A 27536-nucleotide genomic window follows, 5' to 3' on the forward strand; every position below is an offset into this window, starting at 1 on the left:
GCGGGGCATCACTTCAAGTTGCGCGAGGATTTGTGCTTTAGAATTTTTGTTTTTTTCTCTCTTTTCACTTATTGATCACATTTTTGGGGATTCTTTATTTTTATTATTCTCGATTATTTCTCATTTATTGATTTATGGATATTCATAATTTTCTTTAATTATTGGATCGTATTTATCTTATTTTTTTTTGGATTTTGGTTACTGTTTTTTTTTTTTCCTTTTTTTGTCATATATTTTTATTGAATATAGATTTATAGGTTATAATCGATATAATGCTTGATTAGCTGGTTCATAAGGCAAGAATTATCAAAATAGCTTGAAATTTAAGTTAATTAAAAAATCAGTAAATATATTTCTTAAAATTTTTTTTTTATTAAATAATAAAAAATTACGAAAACATAAGTAAAGAGCGAATGAAAATTTAATTACGAAAGAAGAAGTTGAAATGATATATATTAGTCTTTATTCTTAAAATAATTCTATTTTTCAAAAATTCTAATCTTTTATTACTTTTACCATTATAATATATCTTGATCACATATATCTTTAAAGTTTTGTTGTATTTAAATCGAAATTTCAAGTAATTATAAAAAATTTAAAATAAAATTTTAATAAAAGTAATAAAAAAGAAAAAAAAAAAAGTAAAAAACTTACTAAGTAAAAAACTTATTAAGCATTTCACATATATAAAATTCAGATTATATTCAACAAGGTATCCATGCCAACATTTTGAATCTCTTTGAAAATATGGGACAGATTAGAATACGTATGATTATAATTTCTAATTTGTACAGAATCATAAATATATTAAAATTGTATATTTTGACATTTCAATATGATATAATAAATATCGCTTGTGAAATTATTGTGAAATAGTATTCAGATTATTAAAATTAATCTGTTGACAGTTAGATAATTTGAAATAAATGCAACTGTAATTGCAAAATATCGCGTGTCTACATATATCCGTTTCTCTATTCTAGACCGTGCGTAATCCGTTCTGGCACCAGAGAAGTGCATAACAAATTGGAGAAAAATCGAAGGGCGCACCTGAAAGAATGCTTTGAATTGTTGAAGAGACAACTTCCATCACAAGAAGAGAAAAAATCGTCGAACCTTTCGATTCTTCATGCTGCGATCAGGCATATACATGTAAGTTAATAATTCTGTTAATTCTTATTATATTTTTAATAACATTGATAATATTTAACTGCTTTATGTTGTAAAAATCATCTACATACAATTGATTATCATAATTTTGAAATCGAAAAAATATAAACAATTCCGCTTATACGATAAAATTTTTTAATCGTAAATTTTTTTTTTCTTTCTTAAATCATCTCCGTATACGGTATAATTATACCATTAGCAAACTCGATATCATTTGATATATACAAATTTTTTTTAAGCGTATCTATTCATAATTTATTGTAGAATATTTTTTATATCGCTTAAAAAATTAATTTTCTCGCAATATATCAGAAATTTACTTTTTAAATAAATTTATCGAATGAATGCTGTTTGCATATCTAAATATATATGTAGAAGTCGAAAACATTAATCTCGCACACAAAACACTTTGATATCACATAAGGTGTTAATTGTATTCTTTGTGTTATAACAGTTTCGCTGTGCTATAATTATCTCGGATTATCTCGAATTGTCTGATCTAGCATGAAATAAAACTTAACACATGGTAATTTGACACGGAAATGTGTCGTCGTGGCACCTGAATATAAAGATTACGAATTATTTTTCGAATTTGTACACTTCCATTTTAATCATTAATCGTTAATATATTACACCTCGCAAATTATATATCGATTAGTGATATAACGTATTGTAAGAGTAAATACTAATTAGCTATTTAAAGATAATAACTAAGTAATATATAGCCAAAAACCATTTTATATAATAATTTTAATACAGATATATATTTATTCTATATTTAGAATGTGGAAGAAAAATTTTATTTTTTTTACAATCGCAAGCGTATTCTTTCTCATATATCTTTTCCTTTTGCTGCAATTTCGGAAGAGTTGTGAAACTGCATGCGATCATCAAAGAATCACGAATGTGCGTCCTCGCGAAGGTCGACTACACTTCCTCCTTTTCCTTCTTTCGTGATTTCAATTCTGATTCTACCATCAACTGTTTCGCATCTTTCTCGCACTTCTGTTGTCTCTAGTGCCGCTGAATCTGTCTTTGTTGTTTACCATTTGTTTCTATCTTTCTCTCTCCGGTCCGTTTATTTTCTGTATCTCTTTCTCTGTACTCTTTCAGTCTGCGCATGCTTCTCTTTTTGTCTACTTACTGTACGGTCTGTTTGTTTCTTTCCAATGTGAACGGCATACGTATCGTTTTCACTGTAAATACATGCAAACATCGTTGCCGTTGTTTTTCTTTAACCTGATCGCATGCACTTACAGTATATTATTCTACTTTTACATGACAATTTTTTATCCCTTATTTTTTATAGTAAATGTGCATATATATTCTTTCTTCATCTTATCGTTGCTCTATTTGCCGTACAGAGTTGTTTCTAAAGACACGCTGTTCCCCCACCACAGCGTTTCTTGTTGTCTCTTCTATCTCGTGATCCCCACTCCTTGCAAGCCATGTCTCTTATCTCTTGCACTCTGCACTTAACCTCTCCTTTCTTTCCGTATGTATCTTCTATCTCATATTTTCTCTCCGTCTGCGTTTCGTATTTGCAGTTTCTTTTCTCCTTAGATGCTTTCGTATCTTTGTCAGACTAATATTTTCTACGTAATTCTGTTTCAAACCTTGTTTTTCTCACTTTAGATCATCCTTTGCTTCTCCCCACCATGTAAGATGTTCACTTTCTTCGTCTAAGTCACATGTTCGTCTCGTTTCGGCATTCTGTGCAGTTGCGCGTGTGCGTACACGACGCGACGTTCTTCCACGTAGAAGTTCTATCTATATGTATTGGTTCCACGTGACTGTGCGGCCATCGGTGTCATGCCGCATGGCACGTACGGCATATGCTACTATCCGAACTTTTATCGTTCGGCGCCATTGTTGGTGACTTCTCAGTACGAGGCGACGCTCGACGTGTTGAAATTACACGGTGACTTACCATAACGACACGTTCCTGCGTAATTATTTCACCCATAATTCTATTGAATGATCGATTGAATATATCCTTTAAGTAATATTACCGATATAAGCTATTGTCTTAAAGTTTTTTTGTTACGTACTATATATTTACGAAATATTACGAATTATTTGCTCATAATAAAAAATCAATAGAAAGAACTATTATTAAGTTTTCGTTTTTTGCAATTGTATTTTTTAGCATTTGCAAAAACATTAATAATTAATAATTAATAATAATTAATAATTAATTCTTAAAAAGAAAAGAAGAACTTATCTTTACATAAAATTTACAATTAGCATAAGAATAAGGCAAATATCGACGCAATAATAATAAGTTTGTCAAACTTTCAAGATCGTTGTTATTTCAGAAATTAGTAGTGATCGGAAAAATTAAGTTTCATTATTTCTTTTTTATTAAACATTTGAATACCATCGCAAATTTACAGCTAGTGGAAATAATTTCGTTTAATTTTTATTTGTTTTTATTTTTCCTGTAAATAAAAACTCAACTGATAAGCATACTCGAATAGTAACTAAAGTATAATTATTACACGTTAAGTGGTGTGATAAAGAAACATTCCGTTAAAAGTCGATATGTCAGAATAATAAATATTACATAAAAGGATACTCGACATAATGATCGGATAAATGTAAATGTTAAAAAAAAAAAGAATGTTGTACACTGAAGATACGAATGAAAGGGATAATATAATCCACTGCTAGTATGAAAATGCCACAAGCTGGTTTAACTTACTCTGTTTTCGTTAGTTCGCGAAAAATCCACCAGTTTCGCGTAGTCTCGAGTTCGATAAAGTTTAATAAAGTACATGTACGAGTTCCGCAACACGACGTGGCAGATATGGGAGATGTAGAAAGAAATGAAAACGCTATTTGCGTATATCCACGAGTCCAATATTGTATGTGCGAATCTTGTTGGAGGCGGTTTACCCACGTGCTTATAGATCGCGCGTGCGCTTATTCATGCAACGGCCTTCGTACTCCTTCCTCTTCACCTCTCTCTATTGTCATTCTCTCTCCTTTTAACTTATACTTCAGTACGCTCATCTATTTCTGTTCTGCGTTTCTCTCTGTCTTTTTCGCAATGTATATGCCCCTCTATTTGCTTGCTCCCCTCTCCTTATCGCTCATATTGTGTTCTTCTATCCTTGTTGGTCATTCTGTCCTTCTTTATCTTATTGTTAGTATCTTAAACCTCTGTCTTTCTCTTGAAGTGAATTCTCCATTTCATTCTTCGTTTATCAGTTTATATATAATGATACTGGTTATATTTTCTGTCTGCGTTTCTTTTTGCAAGCGATTGCATCTTTCTTTCCCTCTTGAAGACTTTACCACGTGTATCTATTCAGTGTGTGCCCATAATATTACCACTTATTGTCACGTGCGTTCCTCTTCGAAATTTCTGATGACATCGAATCGAAAATTTAACACATTTTATCGAACAAATGAATCCAAGATTTTTATCTTTTATATACTTTATTTTTTATTCATTGCTATTCTTGAAATTTTTGAATTAATTTTAAACTATATTTTTATTCCATTGATTTTATAATTTTTTCAATCTTAATTTTTAATTTGACTCACTTTTGACATTCAAAATTAAAATCATTAAATTGCGCACTTGCGATATAAAATAAAAGAATACTTTAAAAATTAGAAAAAAAATACTAGATTTCAAATTTGATTTTTACGTAATATTATAACAGTATAAATATATATTGATTAAAAAATTAATTGTAAAGAATTAAATACGAATTACGATGCTAGACTATTTTCAGAATTGAAAGTTGCGTCGCTTCTTTATCGTGATTTCAAACTTCCCACTTTATAAACTTTTTCGGTATCTATGACGTAAACCGAGCAAATACGAACGCGCACGAAATGTATCAGATTCGAATTTGTACACAGCAGGAATTTCATCCTTGCATATTTTCTTTCTTGTCTTGCTTTGAAGCGCGTGCATCATTTGTTAGGTGTCGATGCTCGTTGTCACGTGCACGTTCCTTCACGCATGTTCGTGCTGACGTCAAACGCAAGGCTTATCGTATTTCGAGGGAGAGGTGTCCTGAATCTGCAGGTGTATCATGTGACGTTCGCTAAGGTATTCTCGAAAGCGATGCGAGAACATTTCTATCAGCTTTCTCTCGTTTTCCTCGCGTGCGCGGCTATTTTTCGAAATAGTCTACATTCGAATGTAAAATAAGAAAAAAAAAAAAAAAATAAAATAATTTTAATTAGAAATGAAACTGCATCATAAATTCTTATTATCAAATTAAACGTTGAAGTTTTTTAGTATCCTCATCGCAACCGTGACGATGAATATATATGAAAATTTATAATTCATTTATTCTTATATCATACAATTTTTTTTTAAATGTAAACAAATTATTTATTCTAATACATTTTTAATAAATGGATTTAATTTTATAATTTTGCATCTTCAACAATTTTAATAGCATATTATATCCCAGTATAATTATTATATTATATATTATATATTAAAATATATTCGTGAATAATCAAAATTTGATTGAAAACGTTTACATAATCTCAAGGATTTTTTTGTATTTTATATTCTTTCAATTTCGAAAATTAATTAATTTTTTGTATATTCAGTAAAAAATTAAGAAGTTTTTTTTTTATTAGTTCTCTATAAATTGTCTCGTTTTTTAATTGGCAGGATTTTTTTGCAGATGTTAAAAAGGAAGGAACGTGATTATGAACATGAAATGGAAAGGCTTGCCAGAGAAAAAATTGCTGCTCAACAGAGATTGTTAGCTCTGAAAAAAGAACTTGCTGCTACGTGGGATCATATTGATTTTAATACTCTTTTACCAGAACAGAATTCGGTTGCCGATATAACGGCTACGAGAAGTGGTAAGTTTCCTAACATATGATATAATTTTAATATAATTATTTTCAAAGATTTTTAAAAATGTGTTAAAGAAGAATTCATATATCTATTAAATATTTTAATCAAAAATTAAAAAAAAAAGATATTATATACACGATACAATAATAGACAAATTTGAGATAAAATTAATAATGTGAAATAAAAAAAAATAATAAAATTAGCAAATATTGAAGTAATTATTAAAGTTTCAGAAAACATGGAGGTTGATGTGACTGGACTTGCTCGGGGTGGTACAAGGTATAGTAGTACCAGCAGTCTGAGCAGTGCAGCCACAGTCAGTTCACCACAGACACTTCAAACCAGTACGACTTCCAATATTCACAATCAAGTTGCCACCGCAGCCGTAGTCTGCCAAACGCAAGGAATGAATCTTGCACCAAGTTCTAGGGAAAGTCCACCTGCGAGTTCAAGTCCTGGATCATCTGCACCTAGCATTCCTACTCCAGCACAGGTATATTAAAAATATTTAAGTCTTTAATATAGCAATATAGTATTAAGTGAAAAGAAGGAAATATAAGCGACTGCTGGATTAGGTCAGTCAGCTAAACGCATGGCCAATAATCCACAAGTCCCCGGATCGAATCCCGGTCGAAGTAAAATTTGGGATTGATCAATTTTTCTTCATTTGAAAATGGGGTTAGACTTGTAGAAAATTTTCTTCTGAAAAAGCGCACCGTTTTAAAAATTATTTAGCCCGTTATTTATTCTTGGACATAACGTGTTCTTTAGCGTTGTGTGTGAAACGGTGCAAGAAAAAGAGCGCATAAGGATCGGTTGGAACTAATTTATATAAATATAATTATAAATTAGTTATAATCCAATGCAACATATATATTATTTATTTTTATAAATCAAGAAAAATGTTTTTATATTGCATTTAGAAATTATATAATATTTAATTAAAAAATTTTTTTATCAAATTGTTAGAAAAACTATAGATAAATGACTTTTACTATTATTTTATTATTTCTAAAAAAACGATTATTTTTTAATTTCTAATTATTTTTAAAAAAAAATTTATTATTGTATTCATAAACTTTAATACAATTCTTTTTAATACATTGGTTTTTTGTTATTATTTAAAAAAAAAATTTTTTTATTTGTATTTTTTTATGATTACGACAATCATGGGCTGACAAGAAAGTAATTTAGTATCTTTTATTTAAGAATATTTTCAAATATAAGAATAAAAATTATTTTCCTTGTTCAAAAGGTTCAAAGATTAATGTATCTTCGTATAATAACGTATAATAAATTTCCATTTTAGGAGAAAGTTAATACTTCACCAACGGGTATAGTACAGCAGCCGCACCAGCTGCACTTACCGATCAACGCTCAGATATTGAACACGAGTCAAGGTTTACCAACCATCGTCCCAACGCTTCAACACATCGGACCGAGTTTGAGGGTGATACCCGGTGACACAAGGCAACTTCTGGTTACTCACACAGCTGGCAATAACGAGTCCAGGCCGCTCACGTTAGCCGTGCAAAACTCGTCGGATCAATCGAGGCCGCTCATTGCCGTGCAATCGAACACTGGAAGTGAGCCAAGGCCCGTAGCGTTGGTCGTTCACTCGTCCACGGCCAACGACAACAGGGTAACGATCGTGCATTCTAATCTATCCAACAACGACAGGCCGTTGGCCCTAGCCGTGCAGTCGTCCGCCAATGACGTCAGGCCAGTTACATTTGTGCACTCTGCAAACGAGGGAAGGCCGTTAGTTCTTGCTGCGCATTCTCCTGCATTGAATGTGTCGAGTGAGTAACTTAGGACTATCTTGTGCATATAGTGTATTTATGAATTTTTTGTGTCATATTGGTGCATGTTCATTAAATTCTCTACAATTAGATTATATATTTTTCTCTATTTTATCAACGTTACTAGTTAGAGAATATAATTTTAGAATTTTATGGAGGAATATGAAGAAGGATATCGTATTATGTAAACTATTATTAATCTTTTAACTGTATTTTGGATAATGTAACATTTATGAATCGGATTGCAGATGCTCAAACAAGGATAAGAGCAGGAGATGCGCAAACCACGCATAAAATGGTTGGTGGTGTGACACTGGTAGGCGGAAATGGGTCAGAGTTGACCAGACTTCCCGGTGGCGCTGAATTAAACATACTCCCTGCAAATGGTAATGCTTTATATTGAATATGTTTTATATTGCCTTCTGTTTGACCAATAAATCATTCGGATTCTGTTTCCTTCAATTGCCACTAGATGGTTCATTTACGATTCCAATTCTCGCAAGTTGTCGCTTCTCTATCCAGTTCCTATAAAAGTAATCATCTTCCATATAATATATACGTGGCACCATGTATCCAAGATCAAATCGTATTATTACGATTTTGTTAATGAATTGGTGCTAGATAAAAACTATTCACTTGCAGAGCGACTCGTTATTCATTTTCATATACGAATTGCTTTGAAGGTGGCTGACAAAAATTCTTTTAATCCTTTGAATGTTGATCGTTATTTTTTTAAAATAGTGGAAATTATCATAAATTATTATAAATTTTTCAATAATTTCATAACATTGTTGATGATTTTTAAATTTTTTCATGATGAAAATAAAATTTATTTTCACAATAATTTAAAGAATGAAATATGTCTTATTGTGCAATTACCTCTATGGGTTGCAGGATTGACGCTGAGCCACACAGGAGTGTCGCTTCAAACCACAACAGGTAAACCAGGTTCGACAGTGATGCAAAACGCTCCGTCCACAGAGGGTATAGCTCACATTGTTGGTCCGCACACACCCCTTTCCGGTTTGACACCAATTGTCACGCCGATGACCGTTGTTTCGCAAGGAAATCAAGTGACTGCTCATATCCTAGCCCCCTCCAGCCTTGCGGGCAAAATGATAACCACCCCAATTTTAAAATCTGTGGCACAAATGCCGATCGTGAACGCTCAGTATATCAATACAACCACGCTGGTGAAGCCTGTTGTTGTCGTGAGTTCACCGTCAACATCTACACCACAGTCGACGACAGCTTCCAGTACACAACCTTCCTCGACCACACATTCGACCGTCTGACAGAATCAAAAGAAAGTGAAACTAGCTTGAGAAATGGCTAGAGTTCTGTGTATCGAAGCACGAAATTGCGGAGATTACGGAATATCGGTACAGATGTCCATGTTTTGTTATTATTTAACGCGCCTCGCGTGTATAGGATCAACGACTATACACGATCGATACAATGTGTTGATAATGGAAGATAAGATATAAAAATGGCAGATCGAATTAGCAGGAATACGGAAGAGGTGTGAATTCTGCCCGTCATGCTATTCCCGACATCGAAGGAGAATTTCTTATTTTTTAAAACTTCAATTGCGTTCCTTCGTGTTTTGAATTTTGAATGTTTATGCTCTTTCAGGGAGCGAGACGACTGAATTATATGTAAAGGTGTTAAAAATGCCGTTGCTCAACTCGTGCGATTGTGCATAGTACCCCGAATGTTTTAGAGAAGTACTTATCGGAGGCAAAGTCCGATTGGAAATTGAACAGACGCAAGCGTCATAAAAATTAATATACAATAAGGCAGCTTCGAATGAAAATAATTTTCTTCGCTTTGTTCGGACGATAAGGAAGGAACCACATTGACGATGAAATTTTCTCAATGTGAGCATTTAATTATTTATTGTAAATTCAAAATTTCGGTGGTTTATTTGATGAATTATTTTTATTTTCTTTTTTTTTTTTTTTTTTTTTTTCTCCCATTCATTCAACAAACTCCCGGGAAATAGAATGATCTTACGATTGATCGTGTTATACATATATCTGTCAAAAGATTTCTTTCAGGAATTATTTTAGATTATATATCGTATCGTGTATATTTTGAATGAATTCTATTGACAGATGGAACCATTTGGACTCGTAATACTGGAATATTGTTTTGCATGATTTTTAAATCGCTTGACCGCAGAGATTTATATTGTTTTTTTTTTTTTTTTTTTTTTTTTTTTTTTTTGTATCTTATTGATGAAGTTCAGCAAAGAAGAAGCTAAACGACTGTGTTTAGATAGAATGATGTTCAATTAATGAATTGTATGATATATAAGATTTGTTTAAATGTTTGAAATTGATCGAAATCTTGAAATTGGATGGATGATAAATATGCTTGTGCTTTTAAATTAATCATATATATTAAATAGTGGCTGTGGAGAAACGATAATCGTTTACGCCTATAATTTACTTTCGGATATTAGATGATAAATTGAATTTTCCATTGCGTGGAATATGCATATTTTTCGTTTTTCTTTTTTCTACGTACGTAGACTGTGCTCAAGTATTTATTCGTTTCTATTTATTTTACAAAATGCAACAATGAGCATAAGCAAAACTTTTGTCTTGGCTTCGTGATTTTGATATTTTTATCTGATTTTCAAAAGAGCATTCATTTGTGATCTTTTTTTTTTTTTTTTTTTTTTTTTTTTCGGTTGTTGTGAAGAGCCAAACGAAAGAAAAAGAAAGAAACGAAATAAGGGAAAATGTTACATAAAAGTGAGCGACCCGCAAAGCACTTATACACCCTGTGGACGTTGGATTAATTGTAATCTAAAAATAATAATTATTATTACTTTACACAGGAAATCTTTTCAATTTTGTATATCTTATCATATATATAAATAATTGCATATATTTTCAATAAGTTTCAATAATTATTTTATTCTATAAAATAGCCCGTATAGAAATGGCAAACAAATAAATATACTTCTCTCCATCTCTCTAAAATTGTCTCCAACAAATTGTGCTAGCCAAAGAATTCTGTATTAAAAATAAGAAAAATTATTATGATTCCAATGTTATAATTTGGATTAGATAAAAAAGGTATGAATGGATTTTTCTTTAGTTGATCCGGCGTCCACTAGGCGAGGGTTAATTATATAGTATTCTTGTTTCTGAAAAAAAAAAAAAAAAAAAAAAAAAAAAATGTGTATATACATGAATTCAAATCGCAGATATTATATTTTGCATAATATTTTTCTGCAAGTGTTCAGACGAACGAACGGGATAGAAGAGAGGAAAGCTTCTGATTCGCGTTGCAAGAGGAAACCGGAATTATTGTATACGTACATATTATTATCGTACTATTTTAAATTAATTTTTCTATGCGTAGTGAAGTAAAAAAAAAAAAAAAAAAAAAGAAAAAAGAAAAAAAATAAGTGATTTATGTTTCATCTTGCAATATTAAGCTTTTTGAGCTTTCATTCGATATACTCGATACGAGACCGTTAATAGTGGTTTATTCAGTGTGAACAAAATACCGTGCTGTTTGTAATTACATCTTCAAATCATTTTTATGAATGATTGTTTCACAATTCTACAACTCGTCGTTTCATCGAAATTTCTTTTTAATATTTGAAACTTGTCAAATTATCTTGTTGCGGAAGGTATCAAAAATATTTAAGCTCTATCTGAGATGATTGCAAATTTATTTTCTTCCGTTCGTTTTACACATTCTTGCATAAATTTACTTTTGTGAAATGCGAATAATTTCTTTTTTTTTTTTTTATATATTTCTGGAAAAAAATTGAAAGAAATTTTTTATTTACTAAGACAATGCAAAAAAAAAAAAAAAAAAATAGTTTCAAATTCGAGAACGACGCGCGCAAGAGTCATGTGTTTGAAAGCGTTGCAATTGGAATTTTTATACGTATGTGTGGGAATATGTGTATGTATGCATGTGACTGTTAACGGTCTCTTTCAGAATTTGTACATTAGTATTATTATTAACTTGTATTTGCGTATACAGACACACACATATATATATATATATATATGTGTGTATATTATATCTTGTTTTTTTTTTTTTTTTTTTTTTTTTTTATTTTTTAAATTATTTAATCAAAGGCTTTTTTTTTGGTCAGTTTAAATGCTGATTATGTATGTAATACGCGTGGGCGTTGTGTCTCCTTGCGGAAATTCGTCGAAGGATTTATTAAGTTATTGTTTAGCGGAGGGGATAATTATTTTCAAGAGAGGGATTAGGACGTCTAGGACTTCGTGAATTGTTATCCTATTTTTTTTTTTTTTTTTTTTTTTTTTTTATAGAAACGTTGGAAACGTCACCAAATATTTGCTTTAACGCGTTCATTATACATTAACGAATTTTAAGCTATACGAAATTAGACTATGTGGCTATAATTATAATTATAGTATCACTATATTATACTATATAATATTATATATAATAATAATTGTAGCATAGTTATAATATATATATATACATATATACATACATACATATTTTCACAAGTATGGAAAAGTATGGAAAATGGAAAATGATTTTTTTTTTTTTTTTTTTTTTTTTTTTTTGAATGATAACTCGTACTACGTTTTGAGTGATACTTTAATCGTACTATTCTACTTTGTCTTAATTACAAGTGACAATATTTGATTATCTTAATTATCAAGTTATTATTTGAAAAATAATTATTTTAACCCATTGCAACATATTGTTACTTAATGAACGCGTTAAACGAAAGAAAAAATATAGAAATATAGCTGCACTTCGGAATTGTTTCGATGAAGTACTGTTTGTGAAATAACTATAATAGTTATATCAATTAAACACTACTAAATTAGTAGAGTTTATTAATAACAATTTAATCAATTAATGGTATTTCGACTCGCGCGAGATTCGATTTACTGTTCGGCCAATTAATCGATCTTCATCGTCCCTTGAATATTCAGGGGGAGAGGGGGGGGGGGAGTTATGAAAATTTGGTTCACAAGATTAGTTAAAATAGTACTTTATTGCAACAACTGTTTAATTGGAGAAGAATTTTAATATTCTTCTCTGCATCGCACATTCTTCTGTTCGCCATTTTCTTTTCAGTATTATGACGTCCAATGGTCACGGTGACTTTTTCATGTTTCAATGAAAGTGTAGAGTTTCGAATGAATTTGCCAGATTTTATATTGTTATTAAATTGTCGCTTTGCTTTCGATTTCGAATTCATTGAACGCTTTAATTTTGGTGATTTTAAACGAAAATGGAATAACAGAGATAATTCTCGTGATGACACACGTACAAAAAAAAAAAAAAGAAAAAAGAAAAGAAAAGAAAGAAATCGCTCGAGAACATAGAATTTGGCGCATACACTAGTCATTTTTCGTTCCCTCCTTGTTGGATGGAACCGTTTCTCCGCTGAGCTTTCCAATTACAATTCGTACGACACGTTTAATCTTTTTTTTTTTTTTTTTTCTTTTTCTTTTTTTTGTATCTTTTAAATCCAACATGAGGTGAAGCGTGCAATGGATTACTTGTAGATGTTGGGGGCATTCTTAACACATTACGCAGAATAAACCAGCAACAGACGAAGGCGCAGACGTTATTAGTTATCGGTTCCTTCGCTGAATGCAAGGCGAAAAATATCATATTTACCTTATGTTTGTAAAAAAAAAAAAAAAAAAAGAAAAGAAAAGAAAAAAGAAAAGAAGAAAAAAAATTGATTTTTAAATTAAAATACAATGAAATACATGGATACGATAAAGTAGAATTGTAACACTAGAATTATAAAAAAAAAAAAAACCCTTCAAAATGATGATGGGTTTAAAATATTTTATTTTTATAATTATTTTTATTGCCCAGACATAAATTATATAGAAAGTAAGCCCGAAAATTAACTAAGGACTAAATTTTTTTTATATTTAATATAGAAAAACGAAGATGTTCGAAAGAATTAATTTTTTACTTTTATTGTGATAGAAATGAAATTGTAAATAATGTTTATTTTTCATTACTTATGTATACAATGATAAAATCAAGATTTTCACATCAAACGGAACAATTCCTTCATAAAATGAAGGAATTTTTGTTGTCTTTATGTTTTATTTTTTTTTTTTTTTTTTTTTCATTTTTCTATGTTACTTAAATATATTGTCATTTATAATATATTATATATATTATATTATAACAATATTATATATTATATTATATATATATTATGTTATATTATATATATAATATTATATATTATATATTATATTATTTATGGTATATCACATATGAGTATATTCAGTGTTGTTCTAGTGTTAAATAACAATTTAATAAAAAAGGAATAAATTGATAAAAATAATTTGAAAAAAAAAAAAGAGAAAGAAAATTTCAAAAAGGTTATACTCACCTTGCATTTAGTGAAGAAGGGACAAAGACAAAGTTGATGGCAAGTTAAATCAAAGTCGGATATTTGCTGTTGAATAACAATCGCGAATGAAAGTGAATGCAGAGAGAGAGAGAGAGAGAGAGAGAAAAGAAGGAGAGAAAATATGCAAACGATAAAAATATCCGTTTTGTACATAAATAAAGGAAAAAAATTAAAAAAAAAAAAAAAAGTTAAAAAAAAAAGAAAGAAAAAATAAAAGAAATCTCGTCGATCGACGGGGAGAGAGAAAGTAGAAAATGAAATAAACGTGCGGGAAATCTATGTGTACATGAACAATGTGATATAAGTAATTAATAAAAAAAAAAAAAAATTACTTAGCACTATAGCGTTTAAGCAGAAACAAAATGGAAAAAAAAGAAAAATGTTAAACCGTTTACAACGTAGATGTATGATTGCTAACTATTATTTACTAACATCCTAAAAAAAAAAAAAAAAAAAATGAAACCGTAAAGGGAGTCTAATTGTACATAGAGTAAAATGCGAGAGTGAGAGGGAATGAGAGATAAAATAGAAGGAAAAAAATAAAAGAAAAATCATGAGAATATATAATTATATTGATTATTGAGAGTCAAAAGAATGCAGAAACGGAATGAAATAACATAAAATATAGCAGAAAATGTAAGAGTGAGAGTGAGAGAGAGAGAGAGAGAGAGAGAAAGGGAGGAGAGGGTAATGGAAATAAGAAAAGCTGTAATTCCAACGTGTCTCATGCATCCCTCGTGGTAAATATTCTGTATATTATATTTCTCGTGTGAATGGAATAATGAGGAGTGAACAAAGAAGAAGAAAATAATAAAAAAAAACGTGTGTTTGTGCAGTTCTAGTAAGAGTGTTGTTGTTGTTGTAGTCTATGTCGAATTTTGTTATATGCCACCACTGGTATATATGAAACACATGATATATCTCATGAACCTCTTTGAATGATTTGTTGTGTGTTTGAGAGAGAGAGAGAGAGAGAGAGAGAGAGAGAGAGAGAGAGAGAGAGAGAAACGGAGAAATGAAATAAGTAATATGGATGGAAATATAAAAGAAATATGAAAGAGAGAGCGTGACACACAAAGGATCGAATATCTAGATGCGTGCAACACTTTTTGTTTTCGAAAAGAGTGCGACAAATTTCAATACAATCTATTACAATAAAAACGTAAGCGTGAAGCGTTGCCCAGTCCTCCTTGTATCCGCCTTGAATATACATATGTAGATGTCTGGCCGATAATTTTCGACCAAATTTCAACGTGTGGTAAGAAATTAAATAGCACGAGGGATTATTACGATCTTAACACGCTCAAGATGGTAGAATAACTTATTGGGGGATGCTTCTATTTGATGACATCACTTATATGTTGATTAGAAATAAAATATTAAATATTAGAATAATGATACAAATTAAAGAAATATAGGCCGGATTTATCTTATTGCTTCAGGATTAATATTTTGTATTTATTATTTCTGTATAAAAATTAAAAAAAATAATATAACGATAGAAAATCGTAACATCGTTAACGAAACATATCAATTAAAAAATATTTATTATCGAAATGCATTTTAATATATTTATGGAATTAATGTACATAAAATTAAATGTACTAGATCTTTCATTCAAATAGTTGGAATAATATTTCTAAAATAGTCAAAGATGAAGAAAATTTTCATGCTCATATCTATTTACACGAAAAACCTTGTATATTTCTGAACCTTTTCCAGAGAAAATAATAAAATTATTCCAATATTGGCTTGAAATAGATTAATAGATCGCTGGAATTCGATGGGTCATAAAAATTACTTCATTTTTCAAATTTTACCGCCATCTTGATCGTGTTAATCAAGAGAATTTAAAAACAAAAAAAAAAACAAAAAAAAAAGATGGGAATTCGATGCGAAGGGGTACGAGTGATCATGTTTTCGAATTATTAATTCGTGATGTTTTTCGTTCTTATAAATGATTGAATGTCGAATAAATTAGCGATGTTGTGTGGTTTTTAAGAGAAATGTTATAAAGCGCTGTGAAATTTGACCAGACAAGGAGGAAACGTGAAGATAGCGTGTAAATAGAAGTTCGAATATGTTTTTTTCTAAATAAATTCTACGATATCAAGGGAATTTTTTTCCCAAGGGAAACAGCAGTATTAGACTACTTTGTAATTATTAGTGACATTAGGAACAATACATATTAATTCGAGTTTCTTAATTGCAAGAAAGTTATTATGTGTGTAATGAGTTTCTTCGATGAGTTATACGAATGTGAAATTATAAGTATATTAAATATGTTTTTTATAAATATCAGAATTAATAGAATGTCCATCGTATCCCTTCGCGTGTGATGTTTCGATAAATAATGGGTTACTATAAAGATTATTAATAAAATCTATTTATTTCTATATATATATTTTTTAAAATTTATTTTTATTTTTATTAAATTGTAGATAGAAAATTAAAATTTGTAAAAAATCTTTATGGTGACCTATTATTGTACAAATCGTGAAGTGAAAATTAATAAGAAAAAAAATTTGAAAGAACTATAAGTGTATTCTATATTTCAATATTAATGAATTAATATTTAATATTTTTCTGATGAAAGTATAGAATATTATTTAATAAAAAGAAACAAACATATTTCTAAAATTATTTAAATTTTTTATTTTCACTTCACAATTATATAAACTTTTTAATAATAGAAATATAAATTGCATGCATATTGAATTTGAAATCCCGAGCGTGATCAAAATGAAAGTGTAGTAATGGATATAATGTTACAACCTCAAATCTCATTTGTCTCAATTTACCTCGATGACCAGGTGGACAATCGTCTCTTCAGTTGTTCGTTATGGTGGTACACAAGCAAGAAGAAATTAGATTTTAAAAACAGATTCAATAAAGTGAAAATCGAAATCAAGTCTATTATTTAATCACAAGTATACCAAAATTCTTTTTTATTGTAGATTTTATTTTAATCAAATTTTCTAATATTGTTTACTTCTTTTTAACAAAAAAAAAATTCTAGTAAAAGTCTAATAATAGAAATTTTAGTTAAAAATAAGAAATAAAAAATATTAAAATTTTATATTCAATAATATTTTTTCAGAATTTCCTTCAAATAAAATTTGATAAAATCAGAAATCATAATTATTTTTATGACTGAAAAATCAATTTATTTTCACACTTCAATTTTATCATTGACAATTATTATTATACAGGAGATAATATTCTCCCGTTAATAATTAATATGGTCACTGTCACTGCACACAGGATGATAGACGTGTGTCGAAAACAAGAAAATAGAAACGAGAAAATTACAATAGTGGCTCGCATCGCGACGAACGTAATCCCGCATCGAATCGATCGATTCACGGATTGATCAGAAAATTTTCAACTTTATTTTTATCCATTTATTAAAAATATGTACTAATTCATATCATGTATCCGTGTAACGTATTTTATATACGTTTGTGTATATAATTAGTGTATATGTATACACTATACTATGTTCACCAAGTCAGGTTACTAGAAATAAATAAACCAAATCACGTGATAGATTTTATAATTTCTATTGGTTGGCGGTTGACGTCAAGTTTTATCACATCATTTGTTTATTATTATTAACGAAAATGAGTATTAACAAATTTGTAACTTAATTTATGTTTATATTAACAAAAAATTCCGCAATTAAATTAATGTGAAATTAATATGAAAAGTAATTTTCAATTTCTCAGAATTGAATTCCTCTAGATTTTGATCACGTGGTTGTATTTATATACGTGAAGTGACTGGACTTGGTGAATGTATTTCGTACATTTCGTGTATGCATGTGTTCCATTACTTTCAATTAGAGTAGAATATGACACATTTGTTAATATTGTCCTCTATCTACGCATTGAGACATTTCTAGCTCGTAATTTTCAAAATATACAATATTCTTGTATTCATCGTTTACAAAAGACTAGATTCATTCTTCCTAGACATTTCGATCTAGAATTTCTTTTAGAATCTCTAACTAGAATCTTGAACGTTTTGTTTATTTAATTTTAGTTTTTAATTTGTTTTTTTTCTATTTTTCGCTCTACGATTTTTCCATTTTTTCGTTCTTTCATTAAACGCTTTTTCTTCTTTCTTTTTATTTCTTTTCGATTTCATTTCACACTTTTTTAAAATTTTATTTTATTTTTTTGGTCAGTTTCACAGATATTTCTCGTTCGTCGAAGAGCATCGCGATTTATCGACACATGTCGCATATACATATACATATATATATATATATATATCATATATAGACCGAGTATACAGCTGAGTTTTGCGAAGATTTACAATTCGAATAACAGTACATTCATCCTTGTCGTGATTGAAAGTCATGAATATGTATCTTGCTTTAAGAAAAAAAAATTTTAAGATATAGTATAATTAAAATAACGAGAATCTTTTGTGATTTAATATTTACGAACATAAAGATTTAAAGAATTAAAGATATTTTAAAATATTTTATAAAAATTTTATAAGAAATTCATTATTCATATCTTCATTTTAAAACTATAAGTATAAAATTTTAAAAGTATGAAAAATATTAAAATAAAGAGATTAATAAATATACTAATATAAATTTTATTTGATTAATCCATTATAATGATTAATCCATGACTTTTAATCCTCCTGATAATTATACATGAATATTCATAATGTAGTTTGTTTAAACAGAATCCTAATTTAATTTAAATCTAAAAGTTTGTTCATTTATGTAACATAAAATAACGTATAATGAAATTTCTTTGTATATATATCATATATAAGGAAATCAAAGGAAAATTAATACATGAAAAAAAATAGATTGTGATTATAGATTATCTATTAAAATTCTTTGTACGACTTTACAGATTGAAGAGCTGTGAAGTTACATTGAAATAATACTGACTTAAATTATTATAAAATTAAAAATAGAAATTATAATATAAAGATATAGCATAAAACGTAAAATATAAAATAAAATATATTATTAATACATTTATATTTTTATAAAGGTACTGTATGAGTATGGCATTTTATATTTATATAAAATTAAATAAAATGTTTTGAACCAAACTCTCGAATTAGAAACATGTAATTTTCTTTTTTCTTATTTTATATTTAATTTATGTTTAAATTTATAAGATTTAGAATTTTACTTAAAACATAATTTTTTTTTCTTGATAATAGTTATAGGTTAATCAGATAATATATATAATATATGAACCTACTAGTTTAAATTTATAACTTATTGATATATAATTTAATAATTAATTACTTATTCTTAATTTTAAAGCAATTTTTAAGCGATTTGTTATTATGTCAATTATATATATATATAATTAAGCACATAGTCAATGATGTATGCAAATTCACTTTTGATTATTAATAAAATTTACTAATAATTAGCTACTAATAATATTCAAAATTTTAATTGTTACCTTAAATAAGGTATTGTCAATACATTAGAAATATCACATATATAGTTTATAATAGATAAGAAATATTATGACATATTTTTGCACAAATTCGAGAATTGGTTCGTAATTATCATTAATATAAATTTTATAAATTTTTCGATTAAGTTGTTTCTTCAATATATAATGCAATAAAAATTTTTAATTACAATCATAAGAATTAATGAAACTATTAAATTATGTAATTTATATAAAAAAAAAAAATGCAAAAATTAAGTTAGCAACACAACAGAGTAAAATGCATTAAGGCATATATATAATTTTTTAAATTATATTATAAATGAAAATATTTATAGAAATTCATAAATTAAATTATCATGTATATATATATATATCATTTTAAAAAAATCGATAGTAAAAAAAATTTATTCATTTATTCCTTTTTATCTATGCATTAAAATCATTAATATTATAGATTCAAAGATTTTAAAATCTTTCTATCTGGGAATATAATAAATAAAATGCATTTATTCTATTTAATAAAATATTTAGAATTTTTTTAAAACTGTATAAACATTTCTAAATAGATTTTAAAATTTTCTATTAATATAACAAAATGAAATAAATTCAAGTTATAAATAGTGTTGCTAATAAAAACAAAAATATTAAATCATAAAAAATTATGATTGTAAAATCCACAAAGATTGTTTGAATATTTTTATATTCTTGTCAAATAAATTCTTTTTGATTCATATTGAAATAACAAGTCTTAATTGAGTACTGGCGTAAAAATGAATATATACTATGTTAAAATTTTCAAAAAGACGATTATTAATTGAATAAAATATTTTGCATTATATGTTTATTTTTTATTTTAAAATCTTATTAATTATATTATAAGAAAAGAGTTTTATATTATAAAAAAAGATTATAACCTCTTTTACGTCCAGTCTTCAATTATTCTTCATTAACATAAAAAAGAAAACAATTCTTCTTATAAATCATCAAATATTAATAAAATATTGACATTTGATTAATAAATTATACTAATAATAATCTCATAAAAATTAAATATTTAAACATACAATAAAATAAACATTCTATACTATCGAAAAACGCAGCTACACTCACTTAACTAGGTTAGAACGACAAGGCGTATTCTTTTTTTCATCTTTTTCTGCTCTTCTTTTTTTTTTTTTTTTTTCTTTCAATTAACTACACAAAAGTTTTGCACTATTACAGAAGTATATTGACGGAATTATAATCCCTTCGAACATATTGAATGAAATAAGAGATTTTCGTGAATTGTTATATAAACTTTGAAGAAAATCCTCCGTTACGTGAATCATAGGTTAATAAAAAACATCATTATGTTATTGTTATGTTGAAAATTGAAAATCGTTTATACTTGTTCGTAAATGAGTGAAAAATTGATCTCTAGAAAGTTGAACTTTTAATTCACCAATGCAAGATAAATCTCTTAATACGTGATTAAAGACAATATTTTTTTATCTTTGGTGATTACTTAATATAATTACAAAATAATATTTAGTAGATCTCTATAAACAACTATCAGTCATTTTTTTCTTTTTTGACTCACATTTTTTAAATTTCATTTGGATTAATAATCTAGTTAATAATTTTTTACGAATATTTGCAAAATGTTTGACATTTTGTTTATATATCATCTTATTATAAATAAAGTTATTTAATATATTTATACATTTAATTAAAATTAATTTTAAGTTAAATTAATTCGAATTTAATTGAGTTGAATAAATAAAATGATCTCATCATTCTTTAATTTGCAAAAAGTAAGATAATAATAATAAAAAAAAAAAAAAAATAATACTAAAATACCAATTATTCTAATATATCAAAATGAAATCATAAAATCTCTCCGAGAAGATTATTTCAACAATATCTTGAAATAAATATAATACATATCTTAAAACAATGATATTGTAGAAAATGTATATTATTATAGATTTTAGAAAAGTTCTAAGATATCACCATACAGACTTCTATAATTTTTCAGAAGTCTTCGAACGGCGGAGTATCGTTGATCGCAGAACGAAAGTCGAACACTTTGCGTATAGGTAATTCATTTTGATCAACATTAGAAAATTTTCATATAACACGTAAACGTCAGTTTTCTTCGTTTTCTCTTATTTCTTTATTCTCATAATATCTGAACTTTTAGAGATCTACGATATTGAGAAAAAGAAGAACATTTCGAGGTAATCAGACATTTTACACACAGTGAGTTCTCGCATTGACTACTCATCGGAAGGAGTGCACTAAATATTTACTAAAAATAGCTTATATAAAACATCTGTTTGAGAGCAATAGAACTTTTTACTACTTATTTTTCTTTTTTTTTTTTTGTCTATTTTATAATTAGCATTTACAGCTTCGATTTCTTATTATAATAAAAATACTATATAGACATGGACCTTGAACTTACGGATTACGACTTCTTTAATAATTTTCTTTTCTTTTTCCTTTTATTCTTTAACTTTTTATTGAATATAAGTGCATTTTGAAATTATTTCTCTCTGTCATCTTTTTTTGTACTGCTCTAAATGTACTACACGTTCTCATTTTCTTGTTCTCTTTTTTTTTTTTTTTTTTTTTGGTTAATTAATTAATTGGGAAGACTTTGGCGACAAATGACAATATATCCATACACTTCCCTTTTAAACTTTGGCTCTTTTTTACTTTCTGTGATTTTTGGTTTGAAGATTTGTTATATAAATACAAAGTATATATATATAAGTTAAAAAATATAAAATAAATATAAATAAAATATAAATAAATAAATAATTTTAATTTCAACAAAATTCAACAATAATTAAAATATATAAGAGAAAAAAATTTATAAAAAAAAAAAAAAAGAAAAATAAAATTTTTCTTAAAGAATTTTCTTGTCATAAATTTATTTTTTTCTTTTTCTTTTTTGTTTCTATTGAACAAAATAAAAATCGTCAAACCAATCTCTCTTTTCTTTCTAATTATCTATTATTTGGGAGCATCAAATATAATACCGGGACAGGACAATGAAATTTGTACTCGGCGACGCCCGATATCATAGTTTATCATTACGATTTAATCATCGTAATCGCGATGTCGAGATGGACATCTTTCTCGCGCGGTAGAATTGTCCGTCTCAAATATTCTCTTTAAAGCAAAAAATCATCATAGAGGTTAATGCTTGGATGCGAGCACTATTGTGAACCGAATCGAAAAAACAGGTGCAACACAACAGAATGCTCATTGCGCAATAGAAAATTATCATTTGTTCTGCTATACGGCGGCAAGACGATTCTGTATTTACAAATTGATTGGCACTTTTTTCGGTTTGGAGAGTACATTTTGGTGGCGGGAATGCGATTGATTCCGATGCGTGGTCAACCGAGAGAATTTCAAATGCGTACACGTATCAAACGAGAATAATCAAATTTTTTTAATAATTTTTAGAATTTTCTTTTGATTATTGGAATAGCATTATATTCATATATTTCATAATTGTTGAAATTTTTATAAGTTATTTTTAAAAAAAGAATAATTGAATTAAAAAGTTTTATTATTAGTTCTAAATTTTTAATAAAATGTTCTGAAATATATTGAATAATGATTGATAATTCATCTTATTCTAATATATTTGCATATAAACAATAAATACAATAGAAGAATCAGTATATTGAAAATACACGCAGTGCAATAGCAATGCAATTTAGAAAAGTGACTGTACATTGGATATTCCATTAGAAAGTAAGATCATAGAAATTCACTTTCCTTAGAAGCAAAGTCTCTTGAATGTGAATGAGAACATCATTTAACTTTGAATTTTCTTATATATGAATTTCCATTTCTAATTTAAATATCTTATCAAAAATCACTCAATATGATTTCATTTTAAGTTTTTTTAAACTGTAACAAAAAAATTGCAGTATCTTTAATTTTTTCAAACATCTGAAAATCAATATTTTTCTCATTTGATACGTCTCGATATAAGCAAGATAGAAATTCCAGTTGCTATGACACACACGTAACTAGTATATGTACAACTGTAATTATGGACAGTTAATTCGCCACGCCTACTCCGCACGAACGTGTCTCGTCATCTTCTCTCTCTTTCTTATCACCCCCTTCGTTAAGTTTCTTATTTATGAAGTTGAACACAATTGTCGACAGTATTCAATCACAATAGTTAACTCGCAAATAATTAGCGATATACGTTTAGCATGTACTTGATTTTCCATAAACTTCCTTTAGATTCTTCTTTGTTGCTTGCCGATTTATTTCATCTTCTTCGTTTCATTCTTCCACATTTTTCTTTCTTTCTATGTTATAATTTCATTGTAGACTGCACCGATTAAAGTTCGATTATTGAAAAAGGATTCAGCAGGATCCAAAAAATCTTCAAAACAATGCACGTGAAAAATGAACGTGCATAAACCATGATGAAGTCGAAATAGATTGTGTGCGTTGTAATGATCCAATATAATATAATGTGAAAGATAAGACATTGAGTTTATGTCATATGTATATGATCGGCCTTAAAATCGACGCATTCGTAGCGGAGGAATAACCGATTTGATCGGTTCTGTTTAGCGTCGTTTCATCTACATTTGAGGTAGAGTAATTCGGGAAAGAGAACAAAGTGAAGTGTCACTGGTAGATGATAGAATAGCAGAGAAATCTTTGGCAGTATAGTGTTTATTCTTTTCTTCAGCCGATTCCGAGTATCCGATCGTCTGGTCGCCGTTGCTGCTTTTTCCGTCATTACTTTGCTCCTGGTATCTTGCCTAACACCTGAAAATAGTTCACATGATGAAACGTTGTATAATATGTTAAAGTTTTATATGATAATAAACTAAAAGCTTAAAAATGCGATATCTATATTAAATTGTGAGAAAATTGTAAGAAAATTGCTTTGGATACCTGAGTGTGGCAGTGTTCAATAGGAATTTTATTTCAATATTTTGTCAGTATTCTGGATTTTTTAAAAATCAAATGATATTATCTTATATTCTAAGGTAAGAAGTTTTAAACAATAGGAGAATGTAAAAGCCTCAAAATTTTAAATTACTTACTAATAACAATATAAATTATTACATTCTACTATTTTAATTAAAATATTGTATATGAAATTATGAAATTATATAGATTTTTTTTTGAAATTATATAGAAATTAGATTTAATCTATTTATCATACTCGATAGAGAAATTGAAATATTTCATCTTTGAAAGTTCGTGCAACTTTTATTTAAATATACAGTACTTTCGATACCGAACGTTATCTTTATACACTTTCTAAGAGGCCGGTGGCCTCTTAAACATACTTTTGAAATATCTACACCGGTCAGTGCTTGAACAGCTGGAGGTACTTGCCCCACAAGGCGTGTAATTTCTCCGCTAGTCGCGTCATTTCCGCCAAGAAGAACGATTTCCTCTGTTCTCGCTAGTGGTGCGGCCACTTCTGCTGCAATCTGAAACAATGAAGTGTATATCAATTGATAGTATGTCCATAAATATGTTATTAAGTATTATTATGCTTATATATATATATTTTTTAATAATATGAAAAGAGAGAAATTCTAAGTTTTGAAAAATATTCTATTTTTGTAAATAATATACCATTTTTATTTATTTTTTTTTTTTGTTTGAAAAATTTGATCAAGAGTATGAAATTTCAAAATTCTTTTTATAAAATTCGATATATTTATAGAATATATAGTATATATTCAAATATCATGATAATTTCACGAGCGATCAAGAGAACGATCTCTCACCTTTGGCAAAGCATTGAGTGCAATATTTAGAATAGCAGCTCCACCGTACTTCTTGTAGACAGCGGCTTTCATCTGCATACGTTGAGCCTCTGATACTCCAATCGCTTCTAATGCTTGAGCTTCGGCTGTTCCGATCAATCGAATCCTCTCAGCTTCAGCTATAGCCGCGTTCACGGTCTGTGTTCTAAAAACGAGGAAATTAGTTAAAGCATATCTACGCTTAGAATAATACGAGGAAAATCGATTTTTTTTTTACGGATAAATAAATTCCTTTTTATTCTATTAATACTTTAAATTGACTAATCTTCTATATTTTTTCCATAAATTTAATAAACTCAAATTATTTTTAATTTATCTATTTTTCATATATTTTTAATTTAATTTAACGTATACAGAATTACCTCTTTCCTTCGGCTACTTTGCCAATTTTATAATGTTCAGCCTCCGCGGGTAATCTCACGGTGCTCTGAAGCTCGTGTTCCTTTCGACGTACCTCTTGTTCCTCAACTTCGATCTGTTTACGCCTCTCCACTACCTCTATTTGAATCTCCTCGTTTCGTATTCGTTGCCTTATCTTTGCCGCTTGAAGTTCGTAAGCCAACTGTGCCTCTGCCTTCTATATATCCGATCCAATCAGTTTTATTAAAATTCTATATAACTCTCTGATAAAAATATTCGATCATAATTGAATCTTTCGAGCGTGACTTACCGCCGTGTTCACTTCCTGATCGAAATTCGCTTTCTGCAGTTGAAAGAGTCTGGCATTGTCTTCGATCTTTGTGTCGGTATTATATTTTATATCCATCGCTGCTTTTTCACATTCTGCCTCCTATTGGTCAATTTCGTATACGAAATAAATATCAATGAGTATTTAGTCACTTATATACATAAAACATTTAATTAAGTAACAACTAATTAATTAAATTCATGTAAATTATATATAATTTATATTTATAATTAATAATTTTATATATATATAATTCATTAATACCGTAATTATGATTCCTAAAATTTTTCTAGTTTCTTACTAGATATAGATATACTATAGTTCCTGCTGTTTTACCATAACTGTATGCAAGACATAAAGAAATATTATTGACAGTCATAAAAATATCATGAAAATATCGATTTATGCATCGTTAACAACACTTTTAATAATAATTTCAAAAAAATATAAATATAAATAAATAATAATTTCGATATTTACTTTCATACATTTTTATCGATTTTTTTAACGACATTATCGACCTATCGACAACATGTCGATATTATCGATGGTCACAAGTCTAATCGAGATTATTTTTCAGACGCGAACGTACCCGAATGCCAGCATCGCGATTCGCCTCGGCGACGCCGACATCGGCGTCCCGTTTGACAGCCGCAGTTTGTGCCTTGCCAAGTGAAGCCAAGTATTGAACGTCGTCGTATACGTCTTTTATCGTGAACGATAAAATTTCGATCCCCATGCGACCAACATCTGGCGCCGCTACTTCTCTCACCAGTGTCGCGAATTGATCCCGATCTTTGTACACCTCCTCTACCGATAACGTGCCTGAAAGTTACCCACAGTTTTCCTATTTAGATAAACGGCCATATTTTGAAATATGGATCCCAAAGGGAAGAGACGATATTTGAATGTTTGATTTTACGATCCATAAATGTGCACACTATTATTATTATATATTTTTATCAGTTATGAATTGAATATATATGTGAAATTTAATTATTTATATGACGTTTGAGACGAATTGGGATAAAATAATTGAATTTTGGACAAATACATGTTTTAGATCACTTATGAAATGATTCGAGATTTGAAACGGTTGGTCATTTTATATTTAATCTTCAATTTGATTATTTATTTATCTTTCTAAAATATTGTAATTTTGAAACTTTTGTTTTATTCGCAGTGAATAGAGTAATAAATTATTCATTTGCCATAAAATATTCGAATTTGCCATGTATAAGAACCTACTGTTAAAAATACTCTACGTTTTTCTTGTTCAATATGCTTTTCAATTCATCGTGCGCGATAATAATTGTTACATAAAGCGTCTCCCACTTTTATAGTTCGAACATGTTCATTCT

The 27536-nt window shown here is 28.3% G+C and overlaps 2 protein-coding genes and 3 long non-coding RNA genes across 12 annotated transcripts in view; 2 read left to right on the forward strand and 3 right to left on the reverse strand.

The window, feature by feature from the left end:
• Positions 1-10239, forward strand: part of LOC105737213 (uncharacterized) — a 30284-nt gene extending 20045 nt beyond the window's left edge. For all 5 annotated transcript variants that reach the window (XM_086913171.1, XM_086913168.1, XM_086913169.1 and 2 more), the window contains 6 exons: positions 984-1152; positions 5832-6015; positions 6238-6503; positions 7320-7812; positions 8061-8198; positions 8707-10239. In XM_086913171.1, coding sequence (XP_086769297.1) covers positions 984-1152; positions 5832-6015; positions 6238-6503; positions 7320-7812; positions 8061-8198; positions 8707-9107 — 1651 coding nt within the window. In that variant the 3' untranslated portion in view covers positions 9108-10239. The remainder of the gene's footprint in view (positions 1-983; positions 1153-5831; positions 6016-6237; positions 6504-7319; positions 7813-8060; positions 8199-8706) is intronic.
• LOC105737220 (uncharacterized) lies at positions 1902-4045 on the reverse strand. The gene is made up of 2 exons (XR_001113042.3): positions 3875-4045; positions 1902-3115 (listed from the first exon to the last, which is right to left on the reverse strand). It is a non-coding gene; the product is annotated as an uncharacterized LOC105737220 (long non-coding RNA).
• LOC105737216 (uncharacterized) lies at positions 7055-17680 on the reverse strand. The gene is made up of 4 exons (XR_015293614.1): positions 17026-17680; positions 8692-9103; positions 8232-8337; positions 7055-7752 (listed from the first exon to the last, which is right to left on the reverse strand). It is a non-coding gene; the product is annotated as an uncharacterized LOC105737216 (long non-coding RNA).
• Positions 17681-20787: 3107 nt separating this feature from the next.
• LOC147656719 (uncharacterized) lies at positions 20788-27393 on the forward strand. 3 transcript variants are annotated; one of them, XR_015293617.1, is made up of 4 exons: positions 20788-21001; positions 21689-21749; positions 21854-21890; positions 26756-27393. It is a non-coding gene; the product is annotated as an uncharacterized LOC147656719 (long non-coding RNA). The 3 variants fall into 3 exon arrangements; XR_015293615.1 differs by lacking the exon at positions 26756-27393 and having other exon boundaries at positions 20789-21001; positions 21854-22105; XR_015293616.1 differs by lacking the exon at positions 21854-21890 and having other exon boundaries at positions 20808-21001.
• Positions 24182-27536, reverse strand: part of Flo2 (flotillin-2) — a 92844-nt gene continuing 89489 nt past the window's right edge. Inside the window, exons 3-8 of one of the 2 annotated variants that reach the window (XM_003690718.3) lie at positions 26768-27000; positions 26158-26277; positions 25850-26064; positions 25449-25632; positions 24999-25145; positions 24182-24468 (exon numbers count right to left, since the gene is read on the reverse strand). In XM_003690718.3, coding sequence (XP_003690766.2) covers positions 24439-24468; positions 24999-25145; positions 25449-25632; positions 25850-26064; positions 26158-26277; positions 26768-27000 — 929 coding nt within the window. In that variant the 3' untranslated portion in view covers positions 24182-24438. Of the gene's footprint in view, positions 24469-24893; positions 25146-25448; positions 25633-25849; positions 26065-26157; positions 26278-26767; positions 27001-27536 lie in introns of those variants that run through there. The other variant, XM_086913185.1, reaches the window with a different exon arrangement.

The sequence above is a fragment of the Apis florea genome, unplaced genomic scaffold (genome assembly GCF_048593485.1).
Source record: "Apis florea isolate Af1SG1 unplaced genomic scaffold, ASM4859348v1 contig_3496_pilon, whole genome shotgun sequence".
Classification (NCBI taxonomy): domain Eukaryota; kingdom Metazoa; phylum Arthropoda; class Insecta; order Hymenoptera; family Apidae; genus Apis; species Apis florea.